This window comes from Dermochelys coriacea, chromosome 10 (genome assembly GCF_009764565.3).
Source record: "Dermochelys coriacea isolate rDerCor1 chromosome 10, rDerCor1.pri.v4, whole genome shotgun sequence".
NCBI lineage: Eukaryota > Metazoa > Chordata > Testudines > Dermochelyidae > Dermochelys > Dermochelys coriacea.
In genome coordinates this window covers 65349071-65373837 of record NC_050077.1, presented here as the reverse complement: position 1 = coordinate 65373837, position 24767 = coordinate 65349071, and the positions used below count along the sequence as shown (strand labels likewise).

Here is a 24767-nt window from a genome sequence, read left to right as displayed (position 1 = left end):
AGATGTGTCCTTAGAGGTAAGAGCTGACACCCACTTCATCTCCAGCTCCCTTAGTCTGTAGCACAGAAGCTGTTGGAAGCCTGTTCCAACAGAGTGCTTAGGTAGAGGAAAGCTGGTAAAGAAGAAAACTAAGTCACACGCATGTAAATGACTTGCCTGCTCCACCAACCACATTACCTCACGCAGCTCATTGTTAGCTTCACTTCACTACTGCTTTGGACAGACTGGGAAGTGTGACACAGGTGTGTGCACCCAGTGTGTGTGGAGGGTGAGTAAAGGGTCTGAACTCTGAAATGCATCATCTCAAAGGCTCTGAGAGCCATGTGCAGCATGCAGTGTCTTTCAGTGCATGCCTGAGATGACCCATACAGAGAATGCTAATTGCAAGTAACTAAGACTTTCTTTTCTTTTGCCTTCATACACAGGACTAACTGCTCAGTTCAAGGTTCAAATCCTGCTCTGACCTAGACCCTCTGCAAGTCAGTTGGAGCAAGTGGGGTTGCCTGGCATTTAAGACAGGCAACAATATAGTTTTCTTTTCAACTTTTTTATTAGATGGCCTCTTAAATTGGAAAGAAATGTTTATAAATGGATGAAACTGTTCTGTGACAAAGCAGAGACTAATGTTAGTGTTCTTGTGCAGGATCAACCTGAGATGGAACCAGAAGTCAGTCTTGCCAGTTGGGATAGTGAAAAAATAGCCATCTTTTCCTTCAACACCTCGGGGCTTAATAACAAAGATCGCATCCTGGAACTTCTTCCCGCTCTCTCAACACTGACAAATCACAACCGATATTTAATTGACTCTGGAAACGAAGACGGTTTCTTTAGAATCAATCAGAAGGAAGGGATAAGCTACCTTCATTTCACAAAGAAGAAGCCAATACCTGGAACCTACTCATTACAAATCAGTAGTATTCCTCTCTATAAAAAGAAGGAACTTAACCAGCTTGAAGACAAACATGACAAAGACTACCTCAGTGGTGAGCTGGGAGATAACCTGAAAATGAAAATTCAGATTTTGCTTCATTAATTCATCAACCAAAGACCAAATAATTAAAACCAAAGATAGATAGGTAGGACTGAATGTTCCTCCCAATCAGATTCTCCATATCATAGGTACAGTCTTTTATGAGTACATTTGTATGAATGAGCACTATTATATTATTACATAAGCAAGGTACAGGATGAATACCCTAGCTCAAAACAACCACTTTCTCAGGCTTCTTAAAGTGTAGCTGAGCTACCTTGATATGTTGAATCTTGAAAACTGGGACTTTTATCATTGGAGGTTGGCCACTGATGCTGAGACACATCATTTCAGCAGAGGTACAAGAACGTGCTTTCAACTGATGGACTTCTCTATTTTTGTAATTCTTAAACTTTGCTTCTCCAACTACAACTTACTAGGTCAGCCATTTATGATATCCATTTGGTGCTCGTAAATTTTCAATCTAGATTTATAAATGCACTGTAATATTTACACAACTTAGAAGCCAAAATTGCAATTATTCAGTCTACATACTTCAATCAACCAAAGTTAGCTCAGTAGTTTATCTCAGTTATGCCTATAATACAGTACATGTAAATTAAGTGTGTGTATACTGTAATCATGCTATTTTTATCAATGAAGCATTTGTAAACTAGATTAATAATACCCTTAATGTGAGGGTTTGTAATGGTGCTTATAAAGACCAACTACTTGTTAACTGTATACACAAACCTGATGATGAAATTTCTGTGACTTATCAAAATGCACTGAGGTCAGTAGGGACCATTAAACATTCTCAGAAGTCAGATGATAATCAGTGCCATCCTACACTATGACATTATGTAATACATGTCAAGAATACCCATAATCATTCATATCAACAAGGGTTCAACGTCACAATAAAACAGTGGGTTTTTTAGTTTATTCTGTGACTTTGTGTTCTTGCTAATACCAGTTCTTCAGTACACTAGACTGAATGTTTATGCTTCATGCATTCCTGTATAGCATGGGATATACTGCATGTATAGGTGATTCATTACTGAATATATGCATCTGTAGTTTATTCAGTCTTCCTGCGGAGGAAGACAGAAGAGAAATACAGAATTATTCACAATACTAATTCAGCAATGGAATTCTTTAAAATGTAGCTCCCAAAGGGCAAGTTAGAACATTTCCAGTGACCTGACCTAAATAATCCTGTCAATCAGTAACTAATAGCCAAAACATGCAAAATCAGATGTTAAATCATTATTTGGAAAACATGTGCATTTCATTTCAAAAGTCGTGTCTCCTAAAGCCCCTTTGGCATGCATAAAGTATACCATTCTTCCTCCTCCTCCCCTCCGCATGACATCTATTGTCAAATAATCCAAGGTTGATTACAAAGGGATAATCCAGTATTGAAATCAACTGCAAATTATATGACATGCGTAATGTGAAGGTGCCAGTGTTTGTCTATGAAGTGGTACAAGCTAACACTTTAGCAAGAAAAGAACATTCTATTGATATGTGAGAATGTAATATCCAAAAGAAAAGAGAACAATTCGTGGCACTGAAAATACAGTGGAAAAACTTGATTGGACAGCATTGTAGTTGATAGATGGAAATATACTGAGCGACAATAGTTTGTAAAAGGGAAATGTTCTGTAATAATTCACTCAGAGGGATATTATTTTCTGTAATCAGATTTTTTTCTCCATAACCAGCTAAATAATATTAAAAGAAGTTGGCACACAGAGGGTCACCATGATGTCTTCAGTAGGCCATGTCTGGTTTTATTTACCATAGTGCCACAGTTGTGAACAGCATATTTTCCACATGTTGATTAGATATAGCAAAACATATTCAGAGTTTTACAATTGTAAATACCATTCCCATTTCAATAGATAGTGAGGTTTTTTTTAATGCCAGTGAAGGCATGTACATTGGAGTTTATATTTCTTTTTTCTTTCCTGTACATAAAAACTGAGAGGAACTAAAAGGAATTATTTTAGAGAAATCTACAGACAATGTCAAGTAGATTTCTTCATTTAACATGTAAACCTTTATAGAACACCTTATCATGCCAAACCTATGTTTGATCGTGCTCCAGCAGCCTCAGTGTTGTCTGCACAGCTCTGAAAATCATCTTTGTTAACTGAAACTGCAGGGGGAAAAAAGGCAGTTTGAAATATTGTGATTTCGGAGGTCCCACAAAAAGAGACTATTTTAAAGTATTTCTGTGCCATGGAGTGATGTATTCAAACAAGAAATGTTTAGAAATCAGAATGTTCTCTTTGTCAGCTAAACACCATATTTGAACAATTCCAATGTTATGCTACAAAATCTTGACAATGTCCCTTTAAAGGGTTCAGACCCAGGTGTGTCTCTTTGCAGGATTGGGCCCGAATTGAGATTTGCCTCTGTATCCTGCCAATGTAATTTAGAATTTTTAGCTTCAATAATTATTGATGTGAGTGTCATTTCTTAATTACTCCTGGATTTGAGATGAACAACAAAGAGTGATATTGCACTAAGCCAATAGTGTTTGTGGAACCTACAAGAGCAATTAAATACAATCATTTTCTTGTATTTGACTTGGTAGTGGGTTCACAGAGGCTCTAAGCCTGTGGTAGAGTGGAAGGGGAGGAGGAGCTTTAGTATGGTTTTGTACGTAAAAGTTTTCATATTAGAGTTGGGGAAATGGTGATACATATTTTAGCTCTTTGAAATAATTGTGGCTTTTAGCAAGTGAATTTGTGCATAACTTATATGCATGTGCCAAAATATTATAATTTCTGGTCAACATACAGCTTAACAAAAATGTTTCATTACTGTATATATCAACCCGGTCTCTTGACTTGCTGTGTATTGTAACAGTATCTTGTAAGCTTGACAGATGATGTGTATTTTGGCAGGACATGACTGTTTCCACAGTCTCCCTTTTAAACAGTCTTGCAAAGAACCCAAACTGTTTGTCTTTCTTATAGCCGGTCTGAGACCAATTTCCAGGTAGCTGCTCTTGCTGGGATTTCATATCAAAGTAAAATGTGAATGCAAATGTTTCTAGCTTGTAGTTTAAGTTCTGATTTGGGCTCTGAAACAGACAAGTCTAGGTTCCTCAGCACAGGTAGGGCCTGCCCTCTAGGACTCTGATACATTTGATCTTTGCCTGTTGCTGTAACCAACTCTGAGCACACCTTTCTGTGACTGTTTTCCTTACTCACGTTCAGTTGACACCTGTCTCTACAGGTAAGTGTGATGCTAACCAGTCTATATCAAACTGCTGACATTCGAGCTCACCTAAGATCAAACCAAGTGACAGAGCAGGATTGTACCTTCTGAGCCTTTCACATCTCTTTCTAGCAAATGTCACCTTTAAAAAGCAATTTTTAGGTTCCCATTTTAAAGCCACAGCATTAAAGTGAATAAAGCCTCACCCCAGTGTTACGGATCAGAATTACTTCAGCCAGAATCAGTACATTGCAACTAAGGTTAAAATGCCATATGCATACTCCTTGGAACCGGGATAGATACCAGATGGGTTCAAATTCCTCTTCCTTTTTTTCACTCAAAATGGGGACAAAAATAAGAAGACCAAGAAAGTTCCATTTGATATCCATATTCCAGCCAGCATGAAGGAACCCGCACAACTTTTGCCCAGGTGCACATACAGATTACTCATGCCAAGAGCACAATCCCAGCCAGGAAGGAGGCACCAGGGATAATGGAGTATGTACAAAAACAGGCGGCTCATGACCTTCAGACCTCATCCTATACCACCCTCTCTATGCTATTACATGGTCTCTGGATGTGAGGGGAGCTAGGATTGGGTGCAAATATTGCACCTCACTTTGGTGACCTTCTTCACACTTTCTTATTCAAAGTGGCCTGAATTTAGCCCTTTGTAACATTTTGGTGTTAACTGTGGTCAGCTCGAAAAATCTAAGTTGAGTGTCCCCTTCTGAACACTCACCAGAACAAGCCACTAGTCATCGCATTAATGTGGTCATATCAAAATAACACCTCAGAGTAAACTTTACCTTTAGAAAATCTATTAGCTTCTGCTCCATAAGTGTGGGAGAAACGTATAGATGCCTGGCTAAACACCTACTCTGTATTGGGTAAATGTGTGTGCCCCCAAATTTCACCTGTACAATGACAATTTCTGCTCTACACATTCCTGCTGATCTTACCAGAGCTAATACACAAAACAGATTAACAGAAGGTGGAGTCATGTTGGCTTGCATGCTGTGAAAAACAAGAGCAAGCAATACTACCCAAAGGGAAAAGGATAAAATCAATGAGACAAGAAATTATTCTTGGGGTTCTCAGAAGGTATTACCTACCAAACACAGATTTCAAAGGATGTGTCCATCAAGCTAGTGTTCCACAGCTAAAGCTCATCTAATGTGCAACGGCAGTCAAAAAAGTGAACAGAATATTGGAAATCATTGAGATAGATAGATAATAAGACAGAAAATATATTGCCTCTATATAAATAAATGGTATGCCCACATACTGAATACTGCATGCAAATGTGGTCGCCCCACCTCAAAAAAGATATATTGGAATTGGGAAAGATTCAGATAAGGGCAACAAAAATGATTAAGGGTATGGAACAGTTGCCATATGAGGAGAAATTAATAAGACTGGGACTTTTCAGCTTGGAAAAAAGACGACTTGGAAAAGGGGGAATATGATAGAGATCTATAAAATCATGACTGGTATGGAGAAAGTAAATAGGGAAGTGTTATTTACTTTTTATAACACAAGAACTAGGGGTCACCAAATGAAATTAATATGCAGCAGGTTTAAAACAAACAAAAGGTATTTTTTCACACAACGCACGATCAACCTGTGGAACTCCTTGCCAGAGGATGTTGTGAAGGCCAAGACTATAACAGGGTTCAAAAAAGAACTAGATACATTAATGGAGGATAGGTGTATCAATGGCCATGGTGTATCAATGGCCATTAGCCAGGATGGGCAGGGATGGTGTTCCTAGCCTCTGTTTGCCAGAAGCTGGCAATGAGCAACAGGATGAATCACTTGATTACCCCTTCTTTTTGTTCCCTCTGGGGCACCTGGTACTGGCCACTGTCAGAAGATACTGGGCTAGATGGACCTTTGGTCTGACCCAGTATAGCCATTCTTCTGTTCTTATGTGAAAGTGCTCTGGCAAAAGACCATTCATACTTTCACTTTACAATTTAGTCACAACAAAATACTTTTATCAGCAAAGTTTAGAATCACTCTCCCCCAGTTCATTGCCATTAGGGATTATAGCTGATGACAGTTGCATGCTGGTTGTCACACTGAAATGTAGTTATTGACCAGTAGTAGTAATAAAGGTTCAGACCCTTCAAACTATTGTAGGGATTATTGCAGGCTAAAGTCTTGCTGATGCTCAGATTCATTTCAGAGGCAAAAATTATGTGATCCGCTCTACTGGGTGCATTCTCATTGAAAGAAGCATTACCTTTTTTTCCCCACAGCATACAGTGATATATTTGGCCAGACTGTGATTTCAGTGATACCAGTGTATATCCAGAGTAATTTCTATGGCTGCATTAGAGTTATTTGGTGTAACTGAGATCGGAATTAGACCCATTGTATAGAAGTTGTTTAATACCCCTAGATGTCATTAAGCATGCAGTCCTTGCTCTGCCTGAACACATTTAGCCCTGTCCTGAATGCTAGTTCAGATGCAGAGCTTTGTTCCCCTACGCTTTCATTCTGCAGCCACTTTTCACAACCTTCCACTTCCTGAAGCATGACCACGAGGGTATTCTTCACAGTGGCTTCATATTCTTCTTCAGTGCACTGAGTTAAGTCAGCCAGCAAGATGAGCATATAGATCATACAGTAACTGAGTCTCCACAGCAAACCTGAGCTCCTCGAGCTTTGTGCACTCGACGTTAGCACATAAACTGTTCCTCTGAGAAGGATCTTGCTCTTGGTGGTTAGATGAGATGTAGGTTACTTGAGCCTAGACTACCTCTACAAGAGGGGCATTTGAAATGCAAGCCGTCAGTTGACTTTCAGCAAGGCCTGACTGGAAGACGCCAAAGAGGGAGGTTTCTGCACATCCCTCATTACCATGCCATTTTGCATGTGGCCCAATAATTAATTAGCAATGAAGCTGGTGTCATGGGGGTGAGGGGAACGGGTGAGCTTGAAGAGGACTAAGGAAAGCCTATGCTGTGTGTTTGTAATGAAATTAAAATGAAGGGTAGTTTAAGCTCTGTTTCCTGTGCTTTTCATCATGCCAGTAGCTTAGGCAAAGAAGATGCAGGAGTGCGAGTCCTGACTCTGCTACCTAAAGCAGCTCACATATAAATCCTAAGGCATCATTGGCCCAATCTTACGAGGAACTGAGCATGCTCAACTCCAATTGGCTTCAGTAGGAATAAAGGGCACTCAAACTTTCACCCTCTGAGGCTCCATTTCTCCTAGGGATACTTCACTTTGGTTATCTATACGTTATTACCATCTTCACATGTGAATGACAATGTCTCACTTCAGCATGAACAAAAGGCTTGTTTTTTACTTGTCGTTTTTTATGTTTTTAAAAGCTAGAGAAACACTTTAGAATCCCCCATTAGCAGAAGTACTCTTGGGGCTAAAGGCCCTGAAGCAACTCCTGCTGAAGGCACTGGGGCCATAGAAATGTTGTGTTCTGTATGTCAGAGACTCTCTTCCACTTCTAAAATACTTTTCTAAAGATGAAATTTACCCATGAGATGGGTGGGTGCAGGGCGGGCTGGATTAGGGCCTTTCCTTTAATGCACAGAGACTGTTTCATTTCTGAAAAAATAACCATGTGAGCTTGCCAATTGTTTCAATCACTATGTCACAACTCTGAATTCTCATATATATTAAATACAGAAGAGTGTAGAAAGGCTGACTATTTCCCATTGCATCTGCCAAAGCAGACATGCATTACGTTAAACCTTTGCTAAGTACCCAAAAACTATATTACTTTTTCACACAGGCCTGCTGGAGGCTTTCGTCATACTGAACAGCATCCAGAACTCTCATAGGTCTGAGCACCACAATTTAATATTTCTTTAGTTTGTTTATTTATAACATTTCTATGGCTCCCAGCCCTGTAGTCTCTGACCACGTCGCAAACATTAGTGTGTATCCTTGCAACACCTCTGTGAGGTAGGGCTGTGGTGTTATCCCCATTTTACAGAGAGGGAACTGAAAAACAGAGGTTCTGTTTCCAGAAAGTATGTGCTTAACTTAAAAGTGCCTTCCTGAATAGGGACAGACTTAAGCACATGTTTAAGTATTTTCTGAATGGAGGACAGAGGAGTTAATAGGCTTGCTCAAGTTCACACGGTAAGGCCTTTAGGCTCAGCCTTGAGTATAGAAAGGCACATAGTACTGCTGCTTCACAAAGTTGTCCCTCAGAGGCACAGTTCCTCTCAGGGCTCCTTTCTGGGGCCAGACAGAGTTGGGGTAATAAGAAAGGTAACTTACTAGACCCCTTTTCACATACCCAGCCAGCTATCCACTTGTTTAAGGTGGTAGCATAAGGCCTACAGTCTCCTGCGCTCCCTTGACACTCAGAGCTGATATTGCAATCAGGGTGGGTTGTTGCAGCTGCACAGAGGTTTCTCACTATGTACCTTCATAGGGTCACAGCACAATTTGTAGCAGAGTCAGGAACAAAATCCAGTTCTTCTAAGTCCCAGACCCATGATTTAATTATCAGACCAATCCTCCCTGAGTATTTGGAAGAGCCAAAGTTGCAGTAACAATTGAGAACGTACTTGATGAACACAACATCGTTTCAGCCAACATCTCGGTTTTGTCATCTACAAAAACAGGCTTTTATGAATGTATCCATCAACACAAGGCTTCGGCTTTGTTTTCTTAACTCTTGTCACTCCAATGGGTCCCAACTGCACCTCTTCATGGAGATTCTTTTCTGCAACAAACCATTAGAATAGCTAAGTAAGTCATGTGGGATAAATGTTTGGTTATGCATATATGTAAATTAAACAGAAATCAGTATATTATTTACATTATAAGCTCCACAGGGCAGAAAATGGGTCTGGGCCTTTTCTGTTTGTAACATGGTGTATACATTCAGGCCAGTCCAAATGTGTTATAACTGTAATCATAATAAATACTAGCTCTGTGAGAAGCATTTGTAACAAAACCCAAACCAGGTGAAACTTGCATGTTTCTGGTTTTGTTACAAGCCCAAACTTGGGCCAGGTTTATTAAGGTTTATGAACCTCTCATTTGAAACTGGGCTCTGTTTCAAGCAACTCTGGGCCAACTCTTGAGCAAATTTGGAACAAATTTCAGGTGAAGTAGGGATGATATATGGTTTTAGGTGGAAACCATGCAAAACTTGGAGGCTGACCTTAGTTTCAAGCTGAAACTAAGAAATCTTGGTATTTTTGGCTGCATGTCACTTTGATTTTGAGTTTTAAGCGTGAAAGCAAAATAGCAAGAGGCAGAAGAGTGAGTCCACACAAACTAAATCTGAGAGAAAATGGTTCGCAAAGTGAGGTCCCAACCCAGCACTGCATGTAAGCATGTGCTTAACTTTAAGCATGTGAGTAGTCCTGAAAACCAAGGGAAACTTTGCTTGAAGTTCCACTCATGAGTTCCTGGAGCTGAGATTGCCTGGGTTTTCACTGCTCTAATAAACTCAATCCTACAATGGGGGCTTCCCTGTGTTCATGTTTTGAGGTTATATATACAGGTTTAGTGCCTGAGCCAGCCCCATTGTGGTTTAAACCACTGATTTCAGTGGGAGCAGATTAGTCCCATAGCACACATTGTAAGCCCTGGGGACAAATCCACATCTGAAAGCAATAGTTACACCAGGGGTGAATATGGGCCCCATGGTTTTGTGCTGGAATATGATGCACACACACTTAGTGGGAAAATGTAATATTCACCTATTATTTTTAATGAACTACTCAGAGCCACTTGGCATCATTTCTCAGCCCAGCCGCTGCCCGCAGTTCAGAACTACCAGTAATGTTACAAGAAACAGCCCAGAAGCTAAGGCTGCCAGTTTAGCCATAAGACGGCTGCCTTTTGGACAGCCAACAATTGAAAAGACTTCCTTGTTCATTCTCTTTAAAGTGATCTGGAGACATAAACTTGTCTTAAATAAAAAATAATAATAGTCACTAAAATCCCTGATCATGAGATTCCTTCTGCTCCAAACACAAAATGTAGCTGGAAAATATTTGAGCAGAAGCTGGTTTCAAGTATCAGGCAGAATATGAGCAGCTGACCATGGAATATAAATGTAAGGCTACAGAGCAGGATGATAGCACAAGTTACTGTTGCTTTGAGAAACACATATGCTAGGAGTGGCCAACAGGAAATGAGAAGCAAGATGCCAATGAAAAGTAGACTAGGAATCTGAAGACAACCGCACTGTCAATCCACATCTATACTGGTTGAAACTACAGGAAACTAGGATTAATGAATAGAGGAACTAGCTGTTAGGCATTGCTGGTTCATCACAGCTATACAGTGATCTTTAACGAACCGTTTCATGCAAATCAGCTGTCACCAATGAATGAAAATTACCAGCTTTGGGGGCTTGGTGGTTCAGTGCAAAGCTTCCCCCACATAATTCAACACTGTTGACTGCAGTCCTAAAACACAGGACTTGCTGTACCATGTATGGCTCTGACGTGGATCTGGTTAGGTGGAATGGTGCACATCTAGGGGAGGTAGCATGCTGTAGTGGCTGAGACACACATGACTAAGAGGTGAGTTCTGTTCCTGACGTGCTCTGTGACCTTGGTAACTCATTGAACTGCTGTGCCTCAGTTTCCCCATATGTAAAATGGGGATGATGATAGTTCCCCTCCTTTGTAAAACTCTTTGCCATACTTGAGTGAAATGCGCTGTAAGACTAATGTTGTTGTGGTTCTAAGTCCAGAGTTTTGGTTACTAAGATATAGTGGTTCTTACCTTCCTGGGGCTTCAGGTAATTTTCCTCCCTCTTTCTGTACTGGGGAAGCTTTCATTTGCTCTCAGTCCTACTCTTTCTCTTATTCTTTTCTTTGTTCCCTACTCCCTTCCTCTTCTGCCCATCATTCTTTGCAGGTCTAGAATGTCCAAACTTTCCCCACCCTATTACTGCCAATACTGCCTTTCAGAGCTAGGAGAAGCCATAAAAAAAAAACCTAACCTCTCCTTATTTCTTACCTGGTCTAATACTTCACTAGTGAAGAGATCAGAGAAGCTATGGAGAAAGATTGGATGCCTTAAGCATCTGGGAGGGTCAGTCTTTTAGAAAATCAACTGTGGTTTCTCCCGCCACCAAGTGTGGACCATATCTTAGGCACAATTGGTTTAGGGGGAAAGTACCCAAGGACCTTAAAAAGTAAGAGGCAAATTCTCCTCTGAATCATGCTTTATACCATCCCCTTCAGAGCAGAGTTTGGCTCTAGAGGTTAGTGTTAAACCTGTGCAACTGAGGGCAGATTTGGGCCTTAAATGGGTAACTATCCAGAACACTTCATGTCAACATACTGCATATGTGCCAATGTCATTTCCAGAAAAGCCATTTTGGGACTTAAGTCAAAGGAGACTGTATGTGTGATTTTCAGGATCTGAGGCTGGTTTTCCTATGGAGGTTTTGATCACTCCACGGAGAGGGAAGGAACAAAGCTAACTCATGAAACATTAAAAAAGATTCCCTGAAATTGGTCAAATCCAGGTAACCATAAAAAAAAAAACTAGTAAATGTCAAGTGTGGAGTACTAACTATGCAAAGATGAGTCCTTCTTTGCTGAATCCAAAGAGAAAATGACTCAGCAAAAAATAAATTAACAGGTTGCCCAGTCCACATGTTTAAAATAGACTTGCCAAAGATACCTCTTCCCGTCACTAAAGGCTTTTAGCTTCTGCTTCTTGCATACAGGGTGTAAAATATATTACATTAGAAGAAGGCTGCATGGGTTGGTTTTTTAAGCACCTAGATGCTATGATAACATTTGGGGGGCAAAACAGACCATACCATGTTATTGGGTGTCAGGCTCTGGGACCTTACGTAATCATGTAGCGCTATTTTGCTGACTCACCCTGCCAGCCAGATGGTGCTACAAAACCAAAACGGCAGTGTTTCATGGTTGCTTGGCACAGGGATAAAGAACAACATAAGGTGGGAGGCAGTGGAGAATCAGCCCTAGAGATTTTCTGTGACCCTGGTCCCAGAGTTTAGGCTTCGGCTTGGGGGAAGTCTACACAGAATGAAACAGCCCCACAGCCTGGGTTAGCTGGCATGGGCCAGCCGTGGGTTTTTCTTTGCTTTGTATACATACCCCTAGATAAGCTGATTTTCATTAAGGAAAACACATGTTTTTTGCTAAGGCATACAATGAGTTACACCTAGAAAGGGACATAACAAGCAATAAGAAGAGGTTCTGTAAATACAGAAGGAGCAAGAGAAAGACCAAGGAAAGAGTAAGTCTGCTACTTCTTGAAAAAGGAGAGCTAATAATGGACAACCCCAATAAGGCTGAGGAGTTTAATGCCTATTTTGCTTCAGTCTTCCCTGAAAAGTTTAATTGTGACCAGATGTTTAACACAATTAACAGTAATAACAAGGGGGAAGGAGCATAAGCCCGAATAGGAAAATAACAGGTTAAAGAATATTTAGACAAATTAGACGTTTTCAAGTTGCCAGGTCCTGACAAAATTTTCCATAGGATACTTAAGGAACTAGCTGAAGCAAACTTGGAACTGTTAGCAACTATCTTTGAGAACTCCTGGAGGGCAGTTGAGGTCCAGAGCAAACATGGTCCCTATCTTTAAAAGGGGGAACAGAGGACGTGAGAAATTATAGACCAGCCATCTTAACTTCAACATCTGGAAAGATACTGGAACAAATTGTCAAACAATCAATTTATGAGCATCTAGAGAATAATATGTTGATAAGTTATACCCATCTCATTGCAACCCCCTTGAAGACAGAATTAGAATTCAAAATGACCTTGATAAACTGGAAAATTAGTCTGAAATCAACAAGGTGAAATTTTATAAAAACAAGTGCAAAGTACTATACATAGGAAGGAAAAAAAAATCAAATGCACAAACCCAATATTGGAATAACTGGCTAGGCGGTAGTACTGCAAAAATGAATATGGGCGTTAGGGTGGATCACAAATTGAATATGAGCCAACAAAATGTGACACTGTTTCAAAAAAGACTAATATCATTCCGGAATGTATTAACAGGAACACCATATGTAAGAAATGGGAAATAATTTTTTTGGGGTCTACTCAGCACTGGTATGGCATCAGCTGGAGTACTGTGTCCAGTTTTGGGTGCCACATCTTATGAAAGATGTGGACAAACTGGAGAGTGTCCAGAGGAGAGCAACAAAATGATAAAAGATTTAGATACCTAACATATGAGGAAAGGTTAAAAAAACTAATTATGTTTAGTCTTGAGAAAAGACAACTGATGGGGAACCTAATACTAGCCTTCCAATCTGTTAAGGACTGTTATAAAGAGGATTGTGATCAGTTGTTCTCCATATCCACTGAAAGTAGAACCAAAAAAAAAGCAGCTTAATCTGCAGTAAAAGAGCTGCAGGTTAGATAGTAGGAAAAATTTTCTAACTATAATAATAGTTAAGTACTGGAATATGTTACCAAGGAGAGTTGTGGAATCCCCATTATTGAAGGTTTTTAAAAGCAACACCTGTCAGGTTTTTAAGAGCAACACCTAGAATAACACCTGTCAGGGATGGCCTAAGTATATTTGATTCTGCTTCAGTGCAATGGGATGGACTAGATGACCTTGCATGGTCCTTTCTAGCCCTATATTTCTATGATTCTAAATTGAAGGCCTGGATTACTCTTGTCACTATGTAGGTCTGGGGCAAATTCAGATCTCAGTTATAATCCCTGTTGCCTTCCCTGGAAGCAGTAAGTGAGGACAGAACTAAGTATTAAAATGTCTATTGCTTCAATTTGTATATGAGGTAAAGGGTGCTTTAAAGTCAGGTGTACTTGGGGGACTGGGTGGATGGTTGCTCTACATGTGTTTCATGATTCCATATATGCGTAAGCAGGGCAAATCTCTCATGACCTGGAGTCTTGGTAAGAATGTCTGAATCATGTTAATAAAATGCTAAAAGAAAATGATGGCTGATCAATATAATGTAAACTATGGTATAGAAAATGAGTTTTGAATTAAAGCCATAGATAAATAACGTATCCTTACCAAACCCTTTCTGTGTTTCTTATCCCCATAATTATGACCATGTGTTGTGCTACAAACAATAACTATGGGAAATTACTCATGATTCTTCCTTCATAAACTTGGGAAATAAAAGTGATGGGAAGTATGATTTTTTTTTTGTTAACAGCTCTAAATTATTAGGGTGGAAAGCAAATGTCAATAGAACATAAAAGTGCTTTGTATAATGTGCACATTTGCTCATATTTTCAAATCCACTGTGGCTTATTAGTTCATGGGAAAAATGACAAAAAGGAATATAAACCAGAAAATGGATCCAGTATCAACAACTTGCCTCTATAGTAACAGAGAAATTGTAACTTGTAAGTAAAAAGTGGCAATATTAGCAAATGTTCATTGGGAAAACATTGTGATTAACCCTTTCCATCCTTGATGTTGTGCACTGTCTGTTCAGCCCAGCCCAGCCCTTTGGATTAAATCCTGAACACTGTTGTAGGTTGCGCCTTATATCAGAAGCCTTGTGCTGATGAGACCCTTAACCTCTGTTTCCAAGAATGTACACAGCTCAGCTGCAAAAATTCTCCCAGGGCTGAAACTTGACAGAAAATGTCTCCGCCAGGGAGGAGTTTCTTTTCTGAATTTGGTTTGAATTAGTTCAGCCCTTTTCTACTTGCAGCAAGACATTTTGTTTGTTTGTTATTTTGTTGTCTTTTTTTTAAGTATAGTCAATGTCCTGATAGTGAAGTGCACTTGACTGACACTGGAGTTCCATCTAACTACAGAACAGAGCCACGGCTGGCCACCCGAGCACAAGAGCTTCCCTCAGTGCCCTGGCAATGGACCAATTCATCCCTGTGCTAGTGCAGATGTTACCACTGGGCCAGTGCCACTACATGGTCTGTGCCTCACTTATGCAGTTTGGCCACAGAGTAAGCTAGGGAAGTTGCCGGGGCCCAAGGGAGCAGCATTGCTGGGATGCAGAACCATCCCAGCCTCACCACTTCCCCGCCTGCCCCCAGAACATCCCCTATGCCAGGAGGCGCATCGCCTCCAGTGATGGTGGCACAAAACTGTTCCAGCCTGCTCTGTGCTTGGTGTAGAGGTCCTCTGCACTAGGGCTAGTCCCTGGGTATTGGGGGGGTAACTCTGCCTATAGGCTCCTTTTGCCATCCTGGACATAAGAAACTGGGGCCAGTATACTTCAGCCCTGAGGTAGGGAGACTACCTCTAGGAGTAAGAAGGTAATTCAGGTTCCACCCTCCTTTTGCTGAGGTTGGCAATAAGGCTGAGAAATACATATCAATACCCAGTACCTGCAAGTGCTTCATAGGTGAACTCCTAGCCACATAGATGTCAATGGCAAAATGCCCATTGGCTTCCATGGGGCCAGGATTTGAGCCCCAATCTTCAGAGTACAAATGCTAACTAAGTCATCCTCACAATGCCCCTCCGGGGGGGGAGGGGGATTATTATCTCTATTGGGGAAAGTGAGGCAGAGAGGTGAAGGCCGCACCTCAAAACCCTGGCAGGAATGGGATCCAAAATGTGGAGGTAAGGCCTCTGAGTGACAGGGAGTGCAAAGGGGCCAGAATAGAGAAATGGAGACTGCCCACTAGTTCTGGATTTGAATCCTGCGCTCCTCGTACCTTGAGTACAAAGAGGTATGGCCCAGGTCACCATTGCCCTGCATGTTGTGCAATCATTTACACCCGCACAAGGTGAGATCGTAGTGCTACTGTGCTGATTTAGCAGCATTTCACACTGCTGTGAATAACTGTTCCAGGGCAGGCCAGTGAGCAACTGAGCCCATGCTTGTGAGAGTGAGTGTAAAACACCACCAAATCAGAATTTTCCACTTGCGCTTGTAGAGGGAACAAAGCGGGGACAAGCTAGAGGAGCAATGTAAAATGGGCTCACGCATAGAGAAAGACAGACATGCCTAGTGATCAGAGAGATATGGCAAGTGGGAACCAGAGGTCTAGAGAAGAGCGTCAAAGGATGCACAGGGACACAACGCAGTGAGCAATTAATGCCTGTTCCTGCACTATTGTGGTCAGTTGGAGCTTTATTATTGACTTCAGTGTGCTCAGGATGAAGTCCTTAGAGAGCCAGTGTAAGAAACAGAAACGTGGTTAGGGAGATAGACATCCACCCAGAAGCATCTCAGCTTCAAACCAATAACTCACGCTCTGTGGTGATTTTTCTGTGCGAGTTTAATTGACTGTACAGCTCCAGAACAGTTTATAAATTAAAATATTAGAAATGAGGGCAGAACCAGTAGTTCCTGCCAACACTGTTTTCAATAATGATGTTACATTTGCCACTTTACAGTTCTATGGATTCTGACCTGTCCCTTGAGAACTCAAACCTAGCTTAAGCTGTTCTAGTCACCTTCAAAAGCATGGTGGCATATAACCTAAACCTGTCTCATCCAGAGCTTCTGATCATTTCACAACCATTTTGTAGTTTCCTGCAGGTACAGTGTTCACCCCTCATTGTCTGTAACTGGATGAGTCAGACAATGGTCTGACAAAGCTGCTAGCTCCACAATGGAACTTCTTTCACCAGTTTCCCACTCTTACTGGTTTAAATGGACTAATTTTCTCTTCCACTATCTATGTCTTTTAACTATATTTAAAGAAGTTGTACAGGGAGAAGACATATTTGCTGCTTTTTGGTGTCCAATATCTCCTTTTACTGATTTTTTGATAGCTCTCCTAAGTCATCTCCTTAGCCAGGTTCACCAAAAGCCTCCTTTTGGGATTCAAGTTGTTTTTACATTCCCCCTTAGCCACTCTCCTACTGATCAGAGAAGAGCTGTGGAGGCAGCTCAGGGTTTGGTGAGTTGCGTTTGTTTGATTGACAGTGCTGGCTTTTGTAGTGCATGCAGACTGTGGTTGCTGGGCTTCTGATCTTTGGGATCCTTTAAATGCCAGAGCTAATCTCATCTTTAAAAAATTAGGTGGCCCTTTGTGTTGCTGACAGGGCTCAGACTTTGGCAGCCCCAGGTTTACATGTGGCCTATCTGAGGGGAGAGTGGGTGGAAAGGTGGCTGTAAACTCTTCTCAGCCAACATGGGGTTAGCTAGAGGATGAAATGGCCTCCCTTGTAACTTAGAACCTTGCCCCTCCCCCACACCTGGTAAGCCTGCCACCACTTTCCAAACTGACCTGGCCTGTACCAGGGAAGCAGAGCTTGTTATGCCAAGGATTCGTCTCTGTTAGGGGGAATCCTTGGCTGCCCCTCTAAGGCATCTTTCCTGCTCCGATAGCGGCACAAAGCAGCCAGAGCAGGGCCCAAGAATTGAGCCCATAGATTCAAAAATATAAACTAAGGGCTAGCTCCACAAGGCACTTAGACATCACAGTGCTCAGCATTGCAATGCCTAGCTTGTAGGTGCCCAGCCACCCTGTGGACTTCACAGCCCCATTACACACATAAGGGAATCGTAGAAGCCAGCAAGATGAGTCGGAGGGGAGCAGCTAAGCTAGCAAGTAGGAAACACTAGGCCGTGCCCCTCAAAGGGAGTCAGGTACCTATCTTTGCTCAGGACTCCCATTCACACCTTCTCTTCTGGAGCTAGGTGACTACACCAGGTCAGCCCTTTCTCCCCAGAAGCAAGAGACCCCACCCCATGACAGCCAATAGCCAAGTAGTTAAGGCACCTGGGATGCAAGAAACCTGTTTTCAAATTGCTGCTCTGCAGCAATGACTTGAACTTGGGTCACCCACCTCCAGGTGAGTGCCTAGAGTCAACCCCCTCTTTGTCAATGACTAATTCTTTATACAAAGTAAAACAGCGTCAACGGGAGAAAAACTACCTAGAAAGCCCTTTAGTGTGGGGACTTGGGCGCTCACCTGGGATGTAGGCGACCTGGATTCAAGTCTCTGCTCTGAATGAGGCAGAATGGGGATTGAAACGTGGGTATTCCTTGTGAGTGCTCAGAGCACTCGGCTATTGGGTATTCTGGGACATCCACCCAAAATTCCTGATCTGGTTACCCCGTCTGTCTTTTGTGCAGGGCTCAGACCCCTGTAGGCATGCTTGGAAAACACCTAATGGACTGGGCCCCACTGGGGAGACAGCTAGAGAAACTCCAATGTCTGAACTGCATTGGGGCTTAGGCTGAGTAGCTCAGGCCCGTGAAGATTTAGGCAGATTTGTACATTCCCACTGGCAGGCGCTGAGGCAGCTAGGGAATTTTACTGTCAGGCACTTAGACATCTATGGCATTTAGGCTCACACAGGGTTAAGCAGCAGCTGAGTATTTTGAGGATCTTGTGGTACCTAATTGTTGATTCAGGTGCCTAACGTGGCACTTAGGCACCAAAGTTTCTTGTGGATCTAACCCTGCAAGGTATAATGTGGCTTTTAGCCTGAGCTGTCAGTAGGGTGTACTACTTGCCCCCGTGGGAGCCAGGCTTGAAACACCCAAGCTGTCACATAGGGTGTACTTGCTACTCTCCTGTCGGGATGCCTGTGAGGCTGACCTGCTCAGTCAGGGGTCCTTGGGTCTGGAACATGCTTCCTGACTTGGTTCCTCAGAGCCCATGTTAGATGACGCTGCAAAGATCCACCTGTTTTCCAGGCTCTTCCTCTGGCAAGAAGCAGCCAGCCTATGGGGAAGGATGTCCATCACAGCAGCCACATAAGTGGGCAGGAAAGGGTGGGCTCTGTTTAATGCAGCTAGAGCATGAGAGGCACAAAAGATATTCCAAAATGTGTATAGTATATTTTGGGCACCAGAATTAAATGAATCTTGCTGATAACTCTGGAATCTATAGGTAACCATGGGGGATGCATACAAGAAATATACCCTAAAATCCACCGGAAAGCATGCACAGCCTTGCAGCAGCCCTTGTGGCCCTAAGAATCCTGCCTGATTAGAACTGACTTCTGACCATTACCAAGCTTTCATTGGCCCCATCACAAGCAATGCTCCATCTGTTCCTGCAGAATGGGATGAGGTGGTGTTGAAAAGATCACCCTTGCCTTTGTTCAATATGAGTTAGTTATTTTGGGGGGGACCCGTCCCAGAACACACTATCTCTGTTGACTGAATACATGGTGCTATAGAAGCAAACCTAGCGACACTTTTCAGATGAACAAAGATTACCTAGTATAGTGAATGTAAAACTACTCTGCTGGAACTAAATCCTTCATGGATGAATATGCAAATTAAACTGAGAAAAGTCTTCTGTGGTTGTAATGCATGTAGTCCACCAGACTCTAGGCAGTATTTGCCAGTTATGCAAGCTTTCTTAGATAAGGTTTTGTTGGTGAGGATTTGGGAGACTGCTTCAGAAGAACTGTACAAAATAGATCAGTAACCCTAACTGTAAGCAAGCAACCTTCTTTAGGAGAGCATGGGCTGAGGCACACTGGCTAGTATGTTTCATTACTTGGTCTATACATGATATAGAAGATTTTATGTGGTACAACTTGTATGGATTAGTTGGAGTTTGATGCTACAAAGGGTTGAGATATGGGCTTTTGTTATACCCAGCTGGCTAGAAGGTGTATGTAGAAAGTCTGATGTAATGAAGGATGCTGTTAATGTGCCCAAGATTTCAAGATGATGAAGAAAAGGTAAGCAGGCCCTGCTGTCTCCAAACTAGAGCTGCTGATGTAGCCAGAGTCCTAGCTCTGCAGCTGAGCTAGGACGCTCATAGACTACTAGGGATGAGTGAACAGTAGCTGTAATGGTTTGAAATCTGGATTCAGCAGTAGCTATAAGAAATCCAGAGCTTAAGAAGTGAGGTTCGTTGATTGCCTCTAGTCTAGACTGAGTCAGCAGGTGGGGAAGAAGGAGCTGTGCTCATTAAATGTGAATTGAGTCAGTCTCTCACTCCACATGCAGAAAACAAGTGAGAGGGAACAATACCTGCCATAAGTCTAATGTTCTGCTAACCCCTCAAAGTAAGGCCATGCCATGCATGGTCTTATATGCTAGCCTTATCTTGACCTATGCTTCCCAGTGGCAGCCGCACAGATGGCACATAACCTCACTGACTGATTTCAGGGACTTGCAATGTTTAGATACAACAGGCCAAGTTAAAGACACTGGAAACCTTCACTATGAATTACTTTTTGTTTTATACTTATATGACTGTCAGACCATTTGTCTCACTGGGACTTAATATTTGAGTGTGTTGATATCTAAAGTACTTCAGCAGTAAAGAACAAATCACCCTCTCCAGGAAATTACGCATACTACAACTTCACCATCCTTAATGAGTCTGACATTAGTCAATTTGAGGCTAGCCTAGTAATATGATAGCCATGCATTATGTAATTATGGGAACTCTGGTTTCTGGAACAGACTGAGGTTCCCAAGCTCAGCCCCAGCAATACTTGGGTTGGTCATCCATGTAACGAACTCAGGGTAGAGAACAGCCTGTGAGGTTGCAGTATCTACCACTCTTTCTGGGAGCCCTCAGAGGTGCCATATTGCACGGAAGTAAGTTTGAAAATGACTTTTCTTTAAGTACAACACACACAAAAATGCCATAAGGAATAGAGAAATGGTGAAACATACAGAACTACAGCTATGCCAGGCACTCAGTTGGAAACAAATTGACTCAACATGATTCCATGTCACATGCATTTTACTACCAGTCTTGCAGGTGGCTATTACCTATTGTTGATTTAACTAAGAGAGAATGTATTTGTATGATTCAAATGCACTTTCTATACCATCGAATAAGGAAACCAAAACTCTTTGCATAGACTAGAGGGAGAATGTCTTACAGAACTGAATATAGCTGAGGGGACAAAATTATTTCAGTGTTCAGAAGAAGGATGACTGAGGTATCATGGGATAGAATGTGAAAGAGGTTAGCCCTGGCATAAGGTGCTATGAAGGAATGGTGCCCACAGACACCCAGGCACAACTTAGTCCACGATGTAGAAAGTGTTGAGATAACATCATCAAAATCTCAACCTCAATGTGTCTTTCAAGACTGAAAGCATAGGTGCTGAAACTTGTAGTGTGGGTACCCCCTGGCTTGAAGTGCTTTCCATTATATACTTTACACGGTTTACAGTTTGGTTCAATGGCTCTCGGCACCCCCACTATAAAAATTGTTCCAGCATGCCTGACTGAAGGAGGAGGTTAAAGGACCTGCTCTGAGGCTTTATACCTGTTACTAAAGGCTCAGTCATGCAGTCTTTACTCAAGCAAAATTTCCATTCATTCCAATGGGAGCTTTGCCTGAATAAAAAAAGCACTGTGGGATTTAGCACCAAGCATCACATTAAATCAACCAAGAATCCCCATGTCAAGACACAGTCCTGGTTCCACTGAAGTCAATGGCAAACTCCAAATGATTTCAATTACAGCTAAATCAGGGCATCTCCATAGGGTGCGAAATCCTTCCCCACATGAAGCCAATGGCAAAATCCCATTGACTCCAATGGAGCCAGGATTTCACCTGCAATTCTTTTGAAAATAACGAATGCCCTCCATACTAATTCAGAATCTACAGATCTGTCATTCTGTCTTTTTATGGTGACCTGGTTTCAACTTTGCCCTTCCAACTTCCTCAGTAATTTACAGGGACAAATAGAGCAATACAACGCTCACTGGTTACAATAGAGCAATACAAAGCTCACCGAAGTCATAAGAATAGTGTGAAATTAAAATGACCCAAATATGGCAAATTCTAGCCTGCCTTAAGTATTTTGCCACCTATTAGCTTCAGTACAGTGGCTGAGGGAATAGGCTTGGGAAGAATATTCCCCTAAACCTTCATTTCAAGAAGGCTTCTCCATACAGCAGCCATTTTGACATAGACTGAATGGTTTGGAATCTAAGCCATGTAGTATTTTGCTTTGTTTTCCTGAATTCCAAAAGACAGCTATATTTTTCCATACAAGTAATCCAAAAATTAGACAAGTGCTCTGATACACTGCAAAGCCTCATTTCCTAACATTTAGTTTGCCTCTAAAGAATATATACATTTAAAATCACCTGGCTTTCCCAGCTTAGCTTACACTACCTTTTGCCTTTTACAATGCAGCAATATATGGCTTTAATTTAATGCTCATTTCCATAAGTAAATGAGAGATATTTCACATAAGAGATGTACAACTGTATCCAGAATTGTTGTATCAGACACTGTTGTATCAAATCTTTCAGAACCAACCATCTTGCAATTGAAAGGCTCTTACATACTTTGTTTTTATGGTGTACGAAGCAGCAATGGGATCCACTTGTTAGTTAATCATCTGATTAAACCAGGGACATCCAGAGTTGCCCAACTGAAGTCTATATTGGGGAATTAACAAAATCTTGATGGCCAGGGATCACATGTGCATACAAGAGACCAAATGTAGCCAGTCTCATCAGGAACACAAATGCATAGCCTACAGAGACATGAGTGGCTGTTTCGCAATGATCTGTTTTGAACTGAGGGGAGGCTGCCTGATCCAATTAGAGGGCTGCATGATGAAATCCATGGTCTCCACAGGCTGGATCTCTATATTAAAAGTGAGAATGGTCATGGACCATGTTGTGGAATGTGGCTTGCCATGCTTGGCCACACCTCCTATAAACATTCCAAGGGATACAACTTAGACCTGGTTTGTTTTTGAAAGTTAGTAGCCTGTGTCTATGTGACCCCCAGCTCCACAGATGAACAGCAGTGCTGTAAAATCTGGCCCTTCCCGCAGAGCCCTGGTGGGCAGGGGGAAGTGCAAACAGGAGAAGCTGGCCTCACCATCCCCACAGAGCTTGAGAGGTTGGTTAAAGAGCTGGCAGAAAATCCTGCCCTTACTCCCAGCTATGAGCTCTCCTACACCTCAGACTACAATTGCACAGGCTGCTGAGGGAGGCACCATGTGTAGTGGGCAACTGAGGCTGCAGGACACAACAGATTGAGAGGCTGAGAGCTCTGAGCGAGGAGACAGGCTCAGGGCACAGATTGAGCATATAGCGCTTGTGTTGTGCTTCATGTTAGGATCAGCCAGAGGGATCCAGAGGGATGTTAGGATCACCCAAAGGGAAGACACTCCTGCTCAGTGCCTGAGAGGTTGATGCTGGAGGGGTGGGCACGAGGGCAATTTGTTGCTGATAAGATGAGCGTTTCTTACTGATAGCAGTGCTGGAGTTGTTTCTGGGTGAATTCCTGTCTCCTGTGCAAAGGGAGCAGGGGAGATCTCCCTGTGAGACCAGGGGTGGGAGTAGGGAACTAATGGCTTGCCCACCCAGCATCCAAATAGCATACTGGGAAATGAACATGTTCTGCACTTGGGCACTGTATCTGCCATCCAGGGCAAATCTTTCTTCTTCAATGTAATATGCTGATAACAACTGCAGAGTGTACAGTTACTACAGGGGGAAGAGAGAGCTTCGGGAAATGCAGATTCCTGGGGCTTCAGGGTTTTCTGAGCACATTCAGCAGTGTGGGCTGTTATGCACTAGGAGAGCACTGGCACTCTCTTTACCTATCCGCTCATACCAAAGTTACTCATACAGAGTTATTAACTGTGCCATATTCAAAAGCAACCCTTGATTGATGTTTCCAGTAAAGCAGCAGTGTTGTGAATGGGAACAGGGTCTTCAGGCATGAAAATCATTTAAAAGACCAGTTAGGTCAGGATTGTTCCCTGTTCTTCTACTTTGTCTTGTCTGGCTTTAAATGCACCAAACCAAGGGTTTCCACTACTTCCTTCAGGAAGCTATTACAGAGGCTACCTGATGTCACCATTAGGGATAACTTAAACTTTAATTCAGGTGGACAGAAAATAGGTGAAGGATCCTAGTCTTATGACTGTACTGCATCTCAAATTTAACCTTTTATTTTTGCATTCAGATCATATGAGGCTAACAATGTCCCACCCCACAGCTGTCTCTTTCAATAATTATTCCTTGGACATAGTTAAAGTCATCCGGCAGCAGTGAGAAGCATATAAAACCCCCCAAACAATTGCATTTCATTTGGCTAATGCTCAGAATTTGCCGTCACATGTACTATTTTCTCTGACTCTAACTCCCTTTAACTGTGCCAAAGTTCTTTGGCTATTAGTAATGGGATGTCCTCGAAACCTACTGAAAAATAATCACTCCAGCATGTTTCTGAGGTGAATAAAAAACACTTAACAGATGTTTACTGATGAGATGTTTACAATTAAATATCTCTTCTGCTTTGACCAGCTGTTAAGACAACGAATTTTATCTGTCAGAAGCTCTCCAATTACATTGTTAAAAACCCTTAAAATTGCCCATATTTAAAGAGCAAAGTGCATGAGGCAGCTATATAGTTAAGGCTCCCAAGTGTTTCCATTCTAACCCCCCTTCAGACCCTCTCTTCATTCTATCACCATAATTTTCTGAAATTTGAATCTTTTCCAATGAAATTTTCCAGACCTAGTCTTTGTATAAAGGTGTGTGGGGGGGGGGGGTGTGTTGGGGGAGAGGGAGAAAAAGAGAGAAATTTGAATGAATATGGGTCAATTATTTTTGAGCGTGGAGAGACAAAGAAATACACTTTCCCTGTTACAGAAATAAAACCACACTTTCAGCTTTTTTTTTTTTTTAACATCTCTAGAGTCAAAGTATCCAAGGTAAATAAATAAGAGTCCCTGTTG

The 24767-nt window shown here is 41.9% G+C and overlaps 1 protein-coding gene across 6 annotated transcripts in view; it reads left to right on the top strand.

Annotated features, from left to right (window-relative positions):
- FBN1 (fibrillin 1) overlaps positions 1-1915 on the top strand; it is a 217149-nt gene extending 215234 nt beyond the window's left edge. For all 6 annotated transcript variants that reach the window (XM_038418952.2, XM_043494228.1, XM_038418951.2 and 3 more), the window contains one exon: positions 644-1915. In XM_038418952.2, the coding sequence (XP_038274880.1) occupies positions 644-1033 (390 nt within the window). In that variant the 3' untranslated portion in view covers positions 1034-1915. The remainder of the gene's footprint in view (positions 1-643) is intronic.
- Positions 1916-24767: the final 22852 nt, after the last annotated feature.